The sequence below is a fragment of the Salminus brasiliensis genome, chromosome 5 (assembly GCF_030463535.1).
Source record: "Salminus brasiliensis chromosome 5, fSalBra1.hap2, whole genome shotgun sequence".
Lineage (NCBI taxonomy): Eukaryota > Metazoa > Chordata > Actinopteri > Characiformes > Bryconidae > Salminus > Salminus brasiliensis.
Genome location: NC_132882.1, coordinates 30178015 through 30197252, shown reverse-complemented (window position 1 = coordinate 30197252; position 19238 = coordinate 30178015). Strand labels below are relative to the sequence as shown.

Genomic DNA, 19238 nt, shown 5'->3' with positions numbered 1-19238 from the left:
CATGATGGCAGCATGTACAGTTAGTGTTCTTCGAGTGCATTCAGCTGTACAAGCACTAGTTCGAGACAATGATGGTGCCTCATGTGATTTATGTGAGGAAATGGTAGCATTTTTTAATGGTCTCAAGATTAGTGTGTGAATCAATCACGTTCTCTATAAAACCACTGGTAAGCTTGGTAGCGCCAAATTCTCTGAATAGTTACGTGGAAGGCTGGAAGAAGATTTTTTGTAAATAATTTGTTTCCGTGTTTCTTGTGGTTAGGACCGTAGAAGGTTCAGAGGTTAAATGCAGTTGTCTCTGTTTGGGTGCGACCAGTGAAATGTCATTGCGATTGCTCGGGGGTGGATAAGGATCTTTTCAGAAATGTTTGAAATGTCATCACCAGCTTGTAATGACAGTGGAAATGATGTCAGATGAGTGTCACTCGTCTTCATGTCTCTCTCTCTCTCTCTGTCTCTTCCTCTAGCTGGGCTCAAGAATTTCTCAATGAAGAGAACAAAGGGTTGGATGTTCTTGTCGATTACCTGTCCTTTGCCCAGAGGGCAGTCCCGTATGTACATCAAACAGTCCGTCAGTGATCTGTTCATTGTGTCTGCACAGCTGTTTAGTAAATTGCCTGCAAAGCTATTACATTACACAGCTCTGGAAAGAAGTTAAGAGACCACCCTACATGATCAGTTTCTTTGGTTTTACTATTTATATATTTATTATTTTATAGTAAAATAAATTCCATAATCAAAATATTGCTGTTTAGAGCATTTATTTGCAAAAATGACAACCGCTCAAAAACAACTGCTCAAATAATGCAAAGAAATGATTCTAATAATTACAAAAAATCAAAAAACTTGTTATTCAAATATTTGAACTTTGAGAGCATCACCATGGAAAATCACTGTGGTGAAATAACCTTGATTGCTTGATCACAGCTTTCATGTCCTGGCAGTCTCTCCACTAGTCTTTCACAAAGCTCTGGGGTGACTTTATGCCATTCATAGTCTGCAATTTCAGGTAACTCAGCTTTGTTTGATGAAATGCCTGGAATAAAAATAAATTGCTGCCATACATGTAGAGAATGCAAATTTAAGATGAAAAATGAAGTGGTCTCTTCATTTTTTTCAGAGCTGTAGATATACATATAGGAGAATAGTGGAGTTCTATAATTCCAGATTGTAGTCCATCTGTTTCTCTGCATACTTTGTTAGTCTCCTTTCACCCTGTACTTCAACGGCCAGGACCCCACAGATTAGGTAGTATCTGGGTGGTGGGTAATTCTCAGGACTGCAGTGATACTACTGACATGCTGGTGGTCTGCTGGAGTGTTTAAACACTGCGGCTACTCACTGTCCACACTATTAGACACTACTACCTAGTTGGTCCTTCATCAAATTGACCCACCACCCAAATACTACCTTCTCTCTGGGGGTTGGGGTTCTGACCAATGAAGAACAGGGTAAAAGGAAGATAACAAAGTCTGCAGAGAAACAGATGGACTATGGTCTGGAATTAGAAGTACAGAATGTTCCTATATGGTCAGTGGAGCTGATTGAATGGGCTGAGTTCATTATAAACCAGAGGGGTCAAAATATTTTAATGACTGTATATAAATAAGCGCTTTTACTTAGCTATGTAAACACAGCATTGCTATTACTGAGCTTTAAAATGCTGAAATATGGATTAAATCTCATAACTAACTCTCATTCTCTTACCCCCATCTCTCTTCTGAGTGTGGGCTTTTCGTTGAGTTTGAGGCTAAAGTGCTTAAAACTACACTGAGACATTATTAGGAAAAAAAGATGGATTCATCTAAACAGTTTATTAGGCACCCAAGAAGAGATTCATGAGATTCATGAGATTGCACTTTTATAATAGATTCACACCACTAATATATATATATATATATATATATATATATATATATATATATATATATATATATATATATAAACAAAATAGCTAAAATGAGCTCTACCTCAAGTGTAGTTTTCTTTTTTCTTTCCCTAAAAGGGAGACAGTTTACATATACTTTCATTAATACATTATTTTAACTATAGTAATGCTTTGGTTCAACCAAAAAACTGCCTTTATTCCTGAAGGCTCAGTGTATTATAATAATAATAATTATTATTATTATTTTAAACTATTGGCATTATTGTTAGTGTTATTATTATCATAAGAACAAGAAAAAAACAAGAGTAAAGGCAGGAGAATTTGTAAAATACTGTACACTAATACTGTAAAAAGGTAACATTTTCGGAAACACCTCATATCGTTGCAACCCTAATATCCAGTGTACACCGGCAAGATGAAGTTACAAAAGGAGGTGTTTCTAATGAAGTGGCCAGTGGGATTATACAGTGTGTGTTTGTCTCTGCAGGTATGATCTGGAAAGCACTGATAATAGCAGCTTCGAGGAGAAATCGGTGGAAGAGTTGACCTCCAGTGCCACAAACTCCCCTACCCACAATTCAAAATGCCCCAATCGCTCCTTAACCTCACGGTCAGTAAGATATGTGTTGAGATCTGCAAGGATGCTTGTTTGTGTGTGTGTGTGTGTGTGTGTGTGTGTGTGTGTGTGTGTGTGTGTGCACACCCATGCCCTGTCCTGCTGGTCTTATCACAAACCTGGATCAGGATGAGGCTAAATGATAAGTTAATCCATAGAAAGACACTGTGACTTCACAGGCATTGCCCCCCCCCCACACACACAGAATTCTTTATGCAGCAGAACACCTTGTATTACTATTAAACATTCCATAAACCAATACAGCCTCATACCTGCGTGTGTTAGTGAGCATGATTTTCAAGGGGGTGTGGGGGGAGGGGGGGGGGTCAAAGTAATCACACACATGCAGACATCTACACACACACCTCAAACTGCTTTCATCAGGAAAAGCTGCATTCCTGCACCTGTGTGAGACTGTGAGATGCACAAGTGTAATGTGCAACTGGGTCCTTTTAGTAGAACGGTGCGTTTTTAATGTTTGTTTGGAAAAGCGTTCACACACGGCCTGCATGATTTACAGATGAAAAACTGAACAATATGTGCAACAAAAATTCAGCATGCACTGCCATATGACACAGTGCACACCACATACTAAGATGAGCAGCTGGTAAAAATACAGGCACTTGACTCATACTTGCTTTGATTGGTGTGATTGTGGCTTGCTATGGCACAGTGAACCAATAGTGAACTAACCTATTAAAAAGCAGCTCATTATCCAAGTGATATTTGAAAAACAATGAAATAAAGTAGCTACTTAAGATAAGATAAGATAAGATAAGATAAGATAAGATAAGATTATTTTTATTCCTTTATTAGTCCCACAGTGGGGAAATTCTCTACTTGCTGAGTTCATGAGTCTATGGTGATTCTAGTTCACCTGTTTTTGGAGCATAAACTGCTATTAATTATTGTTCTTGTCCTGGGAAAGGTGCTTTCCAGACAGTGAACACTCTTAAATGGAGGAAAATTTACTTCGGAGTACATATGCAAAGGCCTATGTCTATGGTTGCCAATCCTGCATGTTTTGTGGTATAGAACTTGGCCCCTAAAATATTTTAGCACTGTTTAGTGCTGATAAAAATGTTATATCACAATATTTAAAGACATTTTCACAATACTACTATTCAGAGACTCTCCCGTACTGAATACAGTGATTGTTATTCCATTTCAACCAGATTATTCAAGTCAAGTCAAGTCAAGTCAAATTTATTTGTATAGCGCTTTTTACAACTGTTGTCGTCACAAAGCCGCTTTACATAATTAGTACTTAATAAAGAACAGAGACAGAGAAGAAAGAAGGAATAACATGAAGCGTCAAAGACCCCCGTGAGCAAGCCAACGGCGACAGTGGCAAGGAAAAACTCCCTCAGAGCTGGAGGAAGAAACCTTGGGAGGAACCAAGACTCACAAGGGGGACCCATCCTCCTCTGGCCAGACTGTTTTAAACATTAATGATAAAAATTACCAAAGCAGATACAACAGAAAGTTGATAGTGGTGATATTAATAGTGTCAGACAGACACGAGTCCATCTAGGTTTCAGCACGGCCACCAAACAGGCAGCAGCGGCAGGCGGGTGAGCTATGGGTGGTGGCAGGTTGGGGGGGGACCCGCTGGCCGGACTGGTAGGTGGCAGCTGGTTAGATGCACTGTTTCCACTGTTCCACTGATTCCACTGTTCTTTAAGCACTGATGATCTCCTAGATCATGATGTGATAAAATATTGCAATATTGCCCATCCTTATTACCATTATATATTTCCTGTGCTGTCACATCATTAGATAATGATCCATTTTTAATTTGACAGCTGAATCAGATGTGTTGGAGCAGGTAAAACAGTGCAGGACAGGACTGGAATTGTAAGTGTATCCTTTAGCCCCAGTAGATCTGGATTAGTTTGACCTGTGGGAGTGCTAGTATTTAGGAAATTGCCAAGGAGACAGACTCTCTCATTAATAGTGGTCCTGTCTGAATTGAGCCCTTCCCTTAGATGCAGTGGGCCTCGTTCACTAATATCTGTCAGCTCTGACAGATTTATGTGCAGAATTGTTCAGATGGATCCCCATTATCCTCATAAATGAAAGAAATCTCAAATAAGTAAAGATTGGTGACTGTCAGAGTCAAACTGAAAAAAAAACTGAATGATTGGTGAATAAGGCCCAGCGTTATTATTACTGGGTCCCATAACCAGGATGTTCACAACTTTGGTAATTTGTGAGAATTCCCCAGATATAATCAATCTTTGAATGCGTTTCTAATTCCTCATTCTCCTTTTCACCATTTTCTTCATTTTCCATTTTTCATATGAAACTCCGCACTTCCACCCTGTCCCGAAAGCCCATCCTGATCACGCTGGTATGATCAGGAGTGATCAGGGGTGAATAAATGGTGTGTTTGTGTGCACTCCTTTCTCTCCACATGTGTGACGTTTGAAGACTGAACTCTTTCCACAACAGGAAGGTTCAGCGAAACCTGCGGCTGGTCAGCCAGAAGGACCATCTACACCTCTGCATCATGTGTCTGCGGGCCATCATGAATTACCAGGTACAACACAGGAGCTACTTTTGACACCGCTGGAAAGTTTGAGCAAGAACAGTCTATGATGATGAAGGTGATGTGTGTTAGAAGCAGGGAAAATGGGCAAGCATAGGCTAGACGACTGGGTCAGAACATCTCCAAAACATCAGGCAGGACTTGTTTATGTTCATGTTCTGGTATGCAGTGGTCAGTACCTACCAAAAAATGGTTCAAGAAAGAACAGCGGGCACCTTAGGCTCCTTAATGTGGTCTATGGAGGCCCAACCTCATGACGTACAGGCCTTAAGGAGTTTGCTGCTAAAGTCTTGGTGTCAGAGACCACAGGACACCTTTAGAGGTCTTGTGAAGTCCATGCCTCGAATGGTCAGCTCTGTTGTGGCTGCACAAAGGGGAACTACTCAATATTAAACAGGTAGTGCTATTGTTATAGCTGACCAATGATCAGTACAGTATTTCCACTATAATCCAGCTTCTAGTTAGTGAAATAAGCTACTTTAAGGTTTTACCCATTGCTAACACTGGTGTTTAGTTTGCACACTGCTTGACTAACCTCCATAGAAAAGCACCGCCAGAACAATGGGACGCTCTGGAACAGTTGCACATGCACCTGAGGTCACCGTGCCCAATGCCTAGTGGCTAAAGGGGTATTTAGCTTGCAGCATTGGACTGTGGAGCAGTGAGGCTATGTTCTCTGGAGTGACGGAGCTCCATTAAAAACCTGTGGGATGATAGGAACTCGTGGCATTCGTGATCCAGAACTAATCGTCCAACATCAAGACCTCAGAAGAGACGAGGCTTTTGCTGCAGAAATGAAGGGATAGACTCTCCAGTTAGTATTTGTTGAAGAAATGCAGAATGAGCAGGGGTCTACAAACCTTGTGGACACTGATTAAGCCTAGCCTAGGCCGAAACTATAATGTCAATGTCAAAATTTACCATTGCGAGTCCTTTTAGTCTAAGATGAAGCTTAACCTGGACAGTGGCACATAGTGTGTCCCATTGAACTCCTTCTAAGAACACCTCATACTCTAGGCAGCCTGAGGCCATCATTTATGAGGAAGGAAGACTAGAGGATCTGGAGTGAATTCGAATGATGGACTGTTCTCACATTCCTTGATATGTGCTGTTCTTCCTCAGTGCAGGACTGCCTGTAATTAAGGAGCAAGGTCAAACCGATGAACCACAAAGCCAGCTGTTTTTTTTATCTCATCAAAAGGCATGTATTATAAATCAGTGAAAATGATGTCTTGTCTCATTTGAATTTTCTCTCAGTCAGGGTTTAATCAGGTGATGAGCCATCCTCAATGCGTGAATGAGATTACCCTAAGCCTCAACAACAACAGTGCCAGGTAATAACTGTGTGTGTGTTTGGACACAATGTGTATCAATGGAAAGGGCCCAACATAGAACCACTGTTGAGCAGATATCATATGGGCAGTGGGCGATTCTCAGCACAGCATTGACACTGATGATGTTAGTGGGATGGTAGCATGTGTTTCACTTGTACGAGTGGAGAAGGTGAGGGAAGTTTACATGCTTAGATGAAGGGCAGGAGGATGAATAAGACCAACTGCTAACTGTCTAACTGCCCACCAGCGAGGTGGACCAACAAGGAAGGTGAGGCTAGTCAGTGTATGTAATGTCCGTCTCCCAGTGATGTTCTCACTGTCCACCAGCGAGGTAGACCAAGGTGAGGCTGAGGCTAGTGAGCGTATGTAGTGTGTATCCCCCAGTAATATTGCTGTATCTGATAGACTCGCATTACTATGCCGCCACCATGTTGGAGTCATTGCTGTGTTAAAAATGGTCTGCTGAAATTCTGTCTGGTCGGGGGGGGATTTGATAGTGCTTCCCTTCCATTGGACAATAGCAATAGGCTAATGTACATTACCATTTTAGAAAAGTTTTAGAGCACCCTCCATTTTTTCAGTAGTCCACTGTCAGTGTCGCATGGCCTATGCAAGCCTGCTTTGCTTGTTTTGCCATCTTCTCCAGGTCTTCTCTTCACAGCTGAAATTGAGACTTGGTCCTGTGTTATGATGTGACACCAGGTGTTGTCATGTGAGCTGCCTGGAGTCTGTCAGACCTCTTCCTGTACCAGAGCTCTTCAGTTTTCTCTAGTCATAAAGAGCTTTTTGGTGAAGGAGACTGTCCTCACAACACCCCTAAGTCTTAATCTGTAATTTCTCAAAGGACAGAGCAACACTTTTAGGAGGTCAGTATGGCTTCCTTTATTAAGTGTCCTCTTCAAGACATATAAATAGAATCTGAATGCACAATAAACTCGAAATACCACAGTGCCGAGTGCAGTAACACAGTTCCTACACTGATTTTATATAGATAAAGGGGTTGTAAATTATAATTTATTTACTAATTTACTTAGCTGTAAGTTGTTAACCAATGACTTCCCTGAAGTGGTTTTCTAAAAATTTTACTTAAAAGCCCCGGTTTGATTTCAAAGGACTTACCATTAAGTTAAGTTATTCAATGGACTTAAATGTCAGTAAAAACAATGGAAAATTGGGAGTGTTCTAAACCTTTTGATCGGTAGTGTATGTAGAGTAATTAGCCTGTACTGATATGTGCTGGTATGCCTATTACAGAACTAAAGCCTTGGTACTGGAGCTCTTGGCTGCTGTCTGCTTGGTTCGAGGAGGTCATGATATCATTATCTCAGCTTTCAACAACTTTAAAGAGGTGAGAGAGCTTCATCTTGATCTTGATTCCTTTCATCGTATAAAAAATAAGCTCACTGTCATGCAAAAACCTCCTTAAAATGGCTTCTTCATTTTCAATTAAAGTCAATGTAAACGTAATTAGTTCCAAACCATTTTGGAGTCATGAAAATAGATCTCTGGTCTTTACGTGACAGCGACCCTATACATCTTCTTTTGTCCAACCCCCCCCAAACACCCCAATCCTGTGGTACGGTGCCTAATCCACACACATACCTACACATGCAGAGCCACAACCAACAACAGCTGTTGTTTAACCAGTTGTCCGTCAGGAAGATAAAACAGTGGGTCGGGCGTGGCCCTCAAATTCCTCTCTCTCTCTTTTTAACCCTTCATGAAAACTAAGACGCCATTTAAACACGGTGTAGGAGCAGCTGGCTGTGAATACAGGGTGCCCACTTTTGCACACTCTCAAACCCATACCACCACCCCCAACACACACGCACAGAGGTAAAAGGAAACTGAGAGGTAATTTTAGCCCAAGTAAAGCCATGGTCTCTTTCTCAAGTATGCAAAGTGACGGTTCTCATGGTCCTGATTGTACTTTTGTCCTCGTGATGTGTTTATTTTAGGATTATGACAGGAAAGACTAGGCCTGAACAAGGATGTCTGAGCGGCCTGTTAACCCTATCATACTTAAAGGATTGTCTGCACTAACTTTAGAGGCTTTAGTGCTCTCTTTTTTGCCTGTAGAACAATATAAGCATGTAGAATTGAAGCTTTCTATGTGTGAATCACAGCAAAAGTAATATTTTGAGGCAGAAAACATATGCATAGGAATATGTAAAGTCCCCAGAATATGATCAGAAACTTCACCAGTAGTAAAGGCAGCACTATGATAGATTCGGAGTGAGCCCTCACTTATATTTAGCTCTAAATTCAGGGCTATAAATTGTTTTGTTTCTTCAGAGTAACAATAAAATGCATATCATTTGGAGCATAAAATATGAAGTATTGTCTTATGCCTGTATCTTTTTGATTAAAACAACACAAAATCCTCTTTTTTAGCCTGTGTTCTTTGCCAGATGTGAACTGTGACTGTAATACATAATGCTGTGCTCTGTCTGAACTTGGATGTAGGATATTCCCAGTTCCAAGTAGAATATTTCTGCTGGAACGCCTCCACAAGCCAGATTTCCTACTCGGAACGCCTCACCAGCCCCAAATTCAAAATCCAAGATGGTTGCACTATACACCAACACTAGTAAGAGCAATAGTATTATACCGTTTATTAGCACTTCTATCTATCCCATTTACTCATTCCATCTGGGGATGTGTTTCCATGATGTTTGGGTGGGCAAAATACAGTATAATGGCTTATCAGATGGTATCGCTAACAATGCTAGCCTGGGACATACAAAAGTGGGACATATTTTGGTTAGAATCACCATAAAACATAAAATATTCTGCAATTATCGTAATGCTTACATGCAATGCGGTCAGCGCTAATGTGGCATCCTTCCCAGCTCCGACACAACATAGGCCTTCACTTTGGTAGGTGCCATAAAACAAGATTAAAACACTCCAAAAGCCTTATTTTAGCTAGTGTTAGCACTACGCTAATTCTTGTGCATATTGTTTTAATATCTACATTACATGTGTACCACAGCACCCCCTACAGTCTGTCCTGTCACCGCCACTCGTATTCACAGCCAGTGATGTATCTAGGACTTCCAGAAGGCCTTGAAATGCGTTCTGCCTGATGGAAACCAAGAAGTGGTTATTTAGTGGTTCTAAAGAGGAAATCAGTTGCTTATATGCAGTAGCACCTTTCTATAGCACCCACAGTCGCTAAATAATTTCAATAACCAATTAACAAGAACATACAAATTCAAAAGAAAAACGGTAATTAGTCAAACACACACACACACTTCATGACCAGTTAACCAGACAGTGGTGAGGGCAAGCACAATGCTGAATCATTCTGTTGTTCTGGAGTAAACTATTAGTCAATGAATTAGTTAATGAATTAAACATTAAACATTGGTCCGATTCAAACATCAGATCAAAGCCAGGCCCAATTTGTGGAAAATGAACTTTTCAATTTGTTGAAATAAAGGAAGTAATATGTTCACATTGTTAAAGTGGTAAAATGTACTGTTTACTCTCCGGCCATACAGTGCATATCGTCGCTGGCCAATGAAAAACGTGTATCTCCAAAATGAAAAGCATTGAATGGAAGTCAATGTAAAATAAGAGCTTATTCCTAATCATTTAGAGCATTTCTATTAGTCTATTCATCCAGAATTATTTACACAGTGTACAGAAGCAGCTACAGGGTTTAAACCATGGACAAAACTAAAAATAGACAAAAATTGAGATACATGGTTTTCGTTGGACATTTAAAATTCACTGTTTCTCTTGAGTCACAAAGCAACTTTGTTATTCATTTTGCTTTTTTGAATTCAATATAGATTCAATATTCAATATAGAGCTTGTTTATCTCATATCGGTGTGTCTTAAGGCACAGTAAGAAATATCCAATGTAATTCTAAGGCATAAAGAGAGTTTGGAAAATCGTTGTCTAAAAATGTATAATGACTGAATGGCAATATAAGGTCACACATATGCTGTAAGTGGTAGGACACGGGCACTTTAACAATAATGATTCCAGTGTAAGTAGTGTACGTAACTTGTAAGAACACATTGTGGTGCGCCTGTCAGTAAGCATGGTGGTCATACCTGTGATTTGTATGATGTGCTTTGCTGTACATCGGCTAAAACAGGGTCTAGTACAATGGCACACCTCACCTTACACACGCTGAGCAACTGTCTGCGTCTCCAATGCCTCCAAATTTCTCAGCCAGTCATTGTTTCTCTGAATTAGAGCCTTGGATATGTTAGAGGTTAGTGACTGTACGTGTGTGTGTGTGTGTGTGTGTGTGTGTGTGTGTGTGTGTGTGTGTGTGTGTTGTAAGTGTGTGATACAGTGACTGCTGCTGGCTGTCAAAGCTGGTTTTAAAGAACAGTAATCAGATCCTTGTGCCCATCAGCTCAACAATGAACACAGTGTAATCAAATATTTACTGCACTGCACTCAACTCACCACATACTGCATGACTTATCACACACACACACGTTCCATCACTCATGCATACACACAGACACACATGCATATATGCATGCTGGTGTGGTGTCACTCACATGCCCAAAAAATACCCACATTCTGTTACCACTATACCACACGTGAACCACTCTCTCTCTCTCTCTCTCTCTCTCTCTCTCTCTCTCTCTCTTACTACATTAATGAGGGCCACCATTTGTGCATTACTTTTGTCAAGTAATGCCACAACCTAAACTTAACCCTTAACCCTAAACTTAACCACACTAATCTTAAACTTTGACCTTAGCCATACTAACCTTATATCTAACCATACTAGCCCTAAACCCTAAATTTAACCACACTAATCTTATATCTAACCATACTAGCCCTAAACCCTAAATTTAACCACACTAATCTTATATGTAACCATACTAGCCCTAAACCCTAAATTTAACCACACTAATCTTATATCTAACCATACTAGCCCTAAACCCTAAATTTAACCATACTAACCTTATATCTAACCATACTAGCCCTAAACCCTGCCCCTAAATTTAACCATAATAACCTTATATCTAACCATACTAGCCCTAAACCCTAAATTTAAACACACTAATCTTATATCTAACCATACTAGCCCTAAACCCTAAATTTAACCACACTAATCTTATATCTAACCATACTAGCCCTAAACCCTAAATTTAACCATACTAACCTTATATCTAACCATACTAGCCCTAAACCCTGCCCCTAAATTTAACCACACTAATCTTATATCTAACCATACTAGCCCTAAACCCTAAATTTAACCATACTAACCTTATATCTAACCATACTAGCCCTAAACCCTGCCCCTAAATTTAACCATAATAACCTTATATCTAACCATACTAGCCCTAAACCCTAAATTTAACCACACTAATCTTATATCTAACCATACTAGCCCTAAACCCTAAATTTAACCACACTAATCTTATATCTAACCATACTAGCCCTAAACCCTAAATTTAACCATACTAACCTTATATCTAACCATACTAGCCCTAAACCCTGCCCCTAAATTTAACCACACGAATCTTATATCTAACCATACTAGCCCTAAACCATAAATTTAACCATACTGACCTTATATCTAACCATACTAGCCTTAAACCCTAAATTTAACCACACGAATCTTATATCTAACCATACTAGCCCTAAACCCTAAATTTAACCATACTAACCTTATATCTAACCATACTAGCCCTAAACCCTGCCCCTAAATTTAACCACACTAATCTTATATCTAACCATACTAGCCTTAAACCATAAATTTAACCATACTGACCTTATATCTAACCATACTAGCCTTAAACCCTAAATTTAACCACATGAATCTTATATCTAACCATACTAGCCATAAACCCTAAATTTAACCACACAAACCTTATATCTAACCATACTAGCCTTAAACCCTAAATTTAACCACACTTACCCTATATCTAACCATACTAGCCCTAAACCCTAAACTTAACCACACAAACCTTATATCTAACCATACTAGCCTTAAATCATAAATTTAACCATACTGACTTTATATCTAACCATACTAGCCTTAAATCTAAACATTCTAATCCTAAGCCCTAATCTTGACCATACTAACCTTACATCTAACCATACTAACCCTAAACCTTAAGACTGTACGTGTGTGTGTGTGTGTGTGTGTGTGTGTGTGTGTGTGTGTGTGTGTGTGTGTTGTAAGTGTGTGATACAGTGACTACTGCTGGCTGTCAAAGCTGGTTTTAAAGAACAGTAATCAGATTTAACCACACAAACCTTATATCTAACCATACTAGCCTTAAATCATAAATTTAACCATACTGACTTTATATCTAACCATACTAGCCTTAAATCTAAACATTCTAATCCTAAGCCCTAATCTTGACCATACTAACCTTACATCTAACCATACTAACCCTAAACCTTAAGCCCTCCTTTATCCTTAAACCTAACTATACTAATCCTAAATTGAACCCTAATCCTAACAATACTAATCTTAAATCTAACCCTCATCCCTTAACCCTAATCTTAAGATTAACCATACTAGCCCTAATCCTAACCTTAAGACTAACCATACTAACCCTAATTCTAATCTTAAGACTAACCATACTAACCCTAATTCTAATCTTAAATCTAACCATACTAACTCTAAACCTTAACCCCTCCTTTAACCTTTAACCTTAAACCTAACCATACTAATCTTAAATTGAACCCTAATCCTAACAATACTAATCCTAATTAATCCTAATCTACTAACCACAAACCTAACCCCAACACTAACCCTGCTCTTAACCTTAGTCACCTTCACCTAAACCTAGAATTCAATCCTCACAGAGAGAGTAGTACAAGAACACACACACACACACACACACACACACACACACACACACACACACTAGTGAACTATCAACTCTGTCATTTAATTATAATGAAATAGACTCTGCTGTTCAGCTGTTGCAGGGGGTGGGACAAAGGTAAAGTGTGTGTGTGCGCGCAAGTGTGTATGTGTGAGGCTCAGGTGTCCCATGGCGACACAGGAACGTGGGTATTGTTTGGGCACAGAGTGGCAGACTGACTTTTACATTATTAAAGAGTCTCTTTCTTTCCATCTCTCTCTCAGACACACACACACACACCCCAACACACACACTTACTCTAGCACGTCTTTAATCTCTACGCTCTTCCTGGCATTCCAAAATACCAGACATGTTAATAACTGCTTATCAGAGTGTGCTAAAAAAGCTGCCTCTGGTTTGTCAAGAAAAACTGTGTATCAGAGTGTGCATGTGTGTGTTACAAACACACATTCAACATACAGCTTATACTGCCCCCCTGTGTCTGTCTGTAGTGGTGCAGAGCAGTACCAGTATATCAGTACTACCTAACTAGGATCTACACTCACTGGCCAGAACCCTATATCAGAACCCCCTGTCTGGTAGCAGCACTTTGCTAGTGGACAGTTAGAAGCTGTATATCATCTCTTGCTGCACAGTCAGCTATTATTTAGCCCTTCATCAAGAGTCTGACCACAGAACTGCTGTTAGCTGGATACATTATGGATGGCGGACCACTGGTTGTTACATGGGCTACACCCAAGCAAAACCATGGTGTCATGTGTCTAGCCTCATACAAGCACCACATACACTGCCATACCACTATCCTGTCAAGGTCACTGCTCTGGTTATGCCTGGCTTTTAAGCCACCCACCACCTAAATACTGTAACAACATCGATCAGAACAGTGTTACACAATAAGCAACTTATTCAATTCTAAATTTTCCTGTTTATTGCATTGCTAAAGCAATTTAGTTACAAACACAGAACATGGTAAATGTATAAAAAATGTCTTATTTACATGATAATAATTCAGGCTTTTCCCTTGATTCATTTGGTTAATTGACATCTTTGGCCGCAACGCCAGCCTTAAGTCTTCTTTAAAAAGTCCTACAAGCTTGGCACACCTTTCTTTTGGATGTTTTTCCACATTGTTTTGGTACAATCGTTCAAACTCAGCCAGGTTGGAGCACAGCCATTGTCAGATCTCTCCAGAGATACACTGTTGGGTTTAGATCTAGACTCTGGCTGGGCCAATCCAATATTTTGCACGAGGTTGCACGACTAGCCATTTTTACAAGTCGACTACAAAAAAGTAGTTGACTTCATAATGTCCGTAGCAAAGGCAAAAAGAAAATTCTGGGAGGAGCTATTTTTTACTTTTTAGAAATGACCACCTGGCAAACATTCATTAAAAAGACAACTTTGCAGGACGTTTTAGCAACGTTGATATCTGGTTGAAAAGTGAATGGTGAAAAGGCTTAGTTGGAAAGAGGTCTAGAGGAAGACATAGTTTCCAGGTTGCCTCTGCGACTTCAACCCAACCTTGTGCTAGATGTATGTATGTAGTACATACACAATGTTTTTATCAAATTATTTTCATGACTATATTTAGGTCTACATGTGGTCCTGTGGTTGGGCTAAATTATTACACACAATCCAATTTTCTCTCTTTTTGGGCTAAATAAAGTCCACGATGGACCAACCAGATTTAGCCCCAAAAACAACAACCTCCATATGACATCTGGTGCTGGGTGAGTGCTGTAAAATGCTGATTGACAACAGCAAAGAATGCGTCAGAACATATTTAAAAGAACAGCTACAGTGAGTCCAAGAAGTATTTGATCCCTTGCTGATTTTCTTTGTTTGCCCACTAATAAAGACACTATCCTTCTGCACTTTTAATGGTAGATATATTCTAACATGGAGAGACAGAATATCAAGACAAAAATCCAGAATATAATTTTAAAGAATATATTTTAATTAATTTGTATTTCAATGAGGAAAATAAGTATTTGATCCCTCTTGCCAAACACACTCAATACTTAGTGGCAAAGCCTTTGTTTGCAAGCACAGCGGTGAGACGTTTGTTGTAGTTAACCACAAGTTTAGCACACACACCAGGGGGAATTTTGGCCCACTCTTCTTTGCAGATCCTCTCTAAATCATGAAGGTTGGTGGGCTGTCGCTTGGCAACTCTGACCTTCAGCTCCCTCCATAGATTTTCGATCGGATTGAGGTCTGGCGACTGGCTGGGCCACTCCATGACCTTAATGTGATTTTTCTTGAGCCAATCCTTTGTTGCCTTTGCTGTATGTTTAGGGTCGTTATCATGCTGGAAGACCCAACCACGGCCCATTTTCAGATCCCTGGCAGAGGGGAGGAGGTTGTCCCTCAGGATTGTGCGGTACATGGCTCCATCCATCTTCCCAGTGATGCGGTGAAGTAGCCCTGTACCCTTGGCAGAGAAACACCCCCAAAACATTATGCTTCCACCTCCATGCTTGACGGTGGGCACAGTGTTCTTGGGGTCATAGGCAGCATTTTTCTTCCTCCACACATGGTGGGTGGAGTTGAGGCCAAAAAGTTCAATTTTGGTCTCGTCTGACCACAAAACCTTCTCCCAATAACTTGGTTCATCTTTCAAATGATCATTGGCATACTTGAGGCGCGCCTCCACATGTGCTCTCTTCAGCAGGGGTACCTTTCGGGCACTGCAGGATGTGAATCCATTGTTGCGCAAAGTGTTGCCAATTGTTTCCTTGCAAACTGTGGTCCCAGCTGCCTTCAGGTCATTTGCTAACTCCTGCCGAGTGGTTGCAGGACGATTTCTGACTGTTCTCAGCATCATTGCCACCCCACGAGGCGAAATCTTCTTTGGAGCACCGGGCCGAGGTCTGTTGATTGTCATGTTATACTCTTTAAACTTTCTGATAATTGCACCAATAGTTGTTACTTTCACATCCAACACCTTACTAATCTTTTTGTAGCCCATTCCAGCTTTGTGAAGGTCAACAATTCTGACTCTGAGGTCCTGTGACAGCTCTTTGGTTTTACCCATGTTGGAGACTTGAAATCTGTGTGATCTGTCTGATTCTGTGGACAGGTGTTTTTCACACAAGTGATTAGTGAGAACAGGTGGCTTCAGGTCAGGTAACAAGTTGATTGGGAGTGTCTAACTGGTCTGTAAAAGCCAGAACTGCTAATGAATACTAAGGGATCAAATACTTATTTCACTCCATGAAATACAAATCAATTAATATATATTCCTTAGATTTATTTTCTGGATTTTCTTTTTAATATTCTGTCTCTCCATGTAAGAATACATCTACCATTAAAAGTATAGAATGATCATGTCTTTATTAGTGGGCCAACGAAGAAAATCAGCAAGGGATCAAATACTTCTTGGACTCACTGTAAACAAGTGCTCTACAAACTTCCACCTTCTTAGGGGCTTTTTAGGCTGCGCTTTTAATAGATCTGTAGCGAGTGACGCTTCATCTCTGGGAAAATACTCAGTTTTAGAGCATTGTGTTGCAGGGTGATAAAAGTAATCTAATAACAGCATCCTGGTTGTCCAATGAAAAACATGTATCTCCAAAACAGCAGCTTTACACGAGAAGGAAAAAAACGTCTTAACTTTCAATGGAAGTCATTTCATGTAAAATGTTTTTTAGTCATTTGGGAGCATGTCTATCGGTCCATTCATCCTGTATTATTCACACAGTGCACAGAGCAGCTACAGGGTTTAAATGATGAGGGGAAACTACAAATGGAGAAAAATGGAGATACATGTCTTTCATTGTACAGCAGCGCAATTGTGGTTGAATATCTTTAGAAAGCTGACGTGCAAATTCATTGCTACTACGGGTGTTCTGTCGAGTTGCGCTACCCATTCGATATGTACTACAAAGCGGTTCTGCGCAAGTGTGGACCCACAACCGGTTGAGCACTGGATGCTTGATTTTGAGATGCCCAAGCATTGCAGATGACTTTGTAGATTCCACTCTAAAGTATTTCCAGACGACCAAAGTTGTGATTAGCACAGTGTTTCATAGAAGAAGGCCTGTTTTCTTTAACGTCTGCCTGCAGTCTTTTTCTCCTTATGACTAACTGACAGCCCCCCACTGCGGTGACTAGTGGATGTCCTAGTCCATTAATCTATGCAACCCTTAATACCTTCACAGAGTTTTCCCCGAAGCCACTCATCTGTTGTCTTGGTGGTATGGGTCATATGTTTTGGGTCATTGTTCTCCACCTCAGCACACGATCCTGTGCTCCTTATTTTTTCTGCATTCTGCATCTATCCTTGCTAGCCTCCCAACTCCCCTTGTTAAATTGAGGTATTGTGTGTAGATGGAGGAGAAATCATTCTCCTGAAGCTCATAAAGTGGCTGTATATTCTTTTTAATAAGAATTCAGAATCTTGTCTCAGTTTTCCTTGAGCTAACTGTCGTTTGAGGTTTAAGGTGAAATCCTTCTTTCTCCAGGTGTGTGGGGAGAAGAGCCGCTTTGAGAAGCTGATGGACTATTTCTGCAATGAAGATAGTAACATCGATTTCATGGTGAGCTTTACAATTTACAGCTTTACAGCATTTCCAAAATCCTGCTCATGGAGTCCCACTTCACTGCATGTTTTACTGTGCGTCTTGCACCAACACCAGCACTGTACACAGATGTCCGTTACCCCCAAGATTGCTGATCTGAATTGCACAGTGTTACAAAAGTTCAGTACTGCAGACTACTCAGACTGTATACAAATATGCTAAATTAACTAGCACCACATGATGGCACCCGGTTGCAGAAAGAGTTCTTAAGCGCATAGAAGAACCACTTCCTTTCCCGTTCATTAACAAAAAAGATACTCTAACACACACACACACACACACACACACACACACACACACACACACACACACACACAGATATATGGTTTTGGTTTGCATCTTTGCTCTTTAAAATGGTCATTTGGATGCTTAAATTGTTCTGACCGTTCAGTTCACAGTTCCTTTACAACGTTGCAGTCTAATTACTTCCTCTGTGTGTTTGAGTGATGTGGTACACACTCTAGACTGATATCTATTGTTGTTTGTCTACTGGTATGTAATAATTGGTTCATAGTGGGTGAATGTGCTGTGATGTGGGTTTGTATAGCATGTGTGTATTAGCTTTAGCCTCCAATCGGGTTCTGAACGGGCTCATTAGTGCTGGTTTAAAAAAGGAAGAAAGGTATGCAGTTCTCCTGCTGGTGAAACAGAGCGTTTCAGGGATAGTTTTGTAAAGGGTTAATTTAGATAAATGAATAAATGTTAAACTGAACAGTTAACAAAAAACATTAACTGTTTTATAGTGTGTTTAATATCTCATAGTCCAGGCTGACTCTCCTCCCTGATGATTCAGCTCCCAGTCTGGTGGTCTCTGAGGACTGGTTTGAGAACTGCAGTCTTAAAGGACCTTTCAGTGCAGAAATACTTTACTAATGTAACTAAAGAACTATTTGGAAACGTCTATTTTTAACACTGTTACGTCTATTTTAAACACTGTAGGCAAAGCAACAAACAGTCTTGTGTTCCAGTCAATGTTAGGATAGTAATGGATGTTTTAATCTCAGTTACTTGTTTGATTTATTAAAAAGTTGAAAAGAAGAAAAGTTAACGGAAGGCTAGCCCTGACCCTAGTATGTAGTTGGTATTAGTATCACACTTCAGCCAGTGCAAGTACGATGAGGTACGTTCCCAACCACATTTGCAAATCTATGTGACCTTATCTATCAACTTTATGCAGTTTTAGGAGAGTGAGTCATGATATAGGTATTTTTCATGAAGCTAATCAGTGGGATAAAAGCGTCCATTACTTGGGTCAGTGGTGAATCAGTGGTTGGAGCACCGGACTATTGATAAAAGGGTTGTGGGTTCAATACCTGCTGCAGCAACTTCAGGTGCCGGAACACTGAGGAACACATTTTATTTCTGTAGATATGACTACATTAACAGCTTGGTAACAAGTTGATTAGTTATGTTGGGTGCGAATGAGCAGGAATGCAACCCT

General features: G+C 40.1%; 1 protein-coding gene across 1 annotated transcript in view; it reads left to right on the top strand.

Annotated features, from left to right (window-relative positions):
- fmnl1b (formin-like 1b) overlaps positions 1–19238 on the top strand; it is a 65375-nt gene that overhangs the window by 24212 nt on the left and 21925 nt on the right. The window contains exons 5-10 of the mRNA XM_072678924.1: positions 468–551; positions 2376–2498; positions 4938–5046; positions 6313–6389; positions 7644–7737; positions 17681–17755. Of these exons, the coding sequence (XP_072535025.1) occupies positions 468–551; positions 2376–2498; positions 4938–5046; positions 6313–6389; positions 7644–7737; positions 17681–17755 (562 nt within the window). The remainder of the gene's footprint in view (positions 1–467; positions 552–2375; positions 2499–4937; positions 5047–6312; positions 6390–7643; positions 7738–17680; positions 17756–19238) is intronic.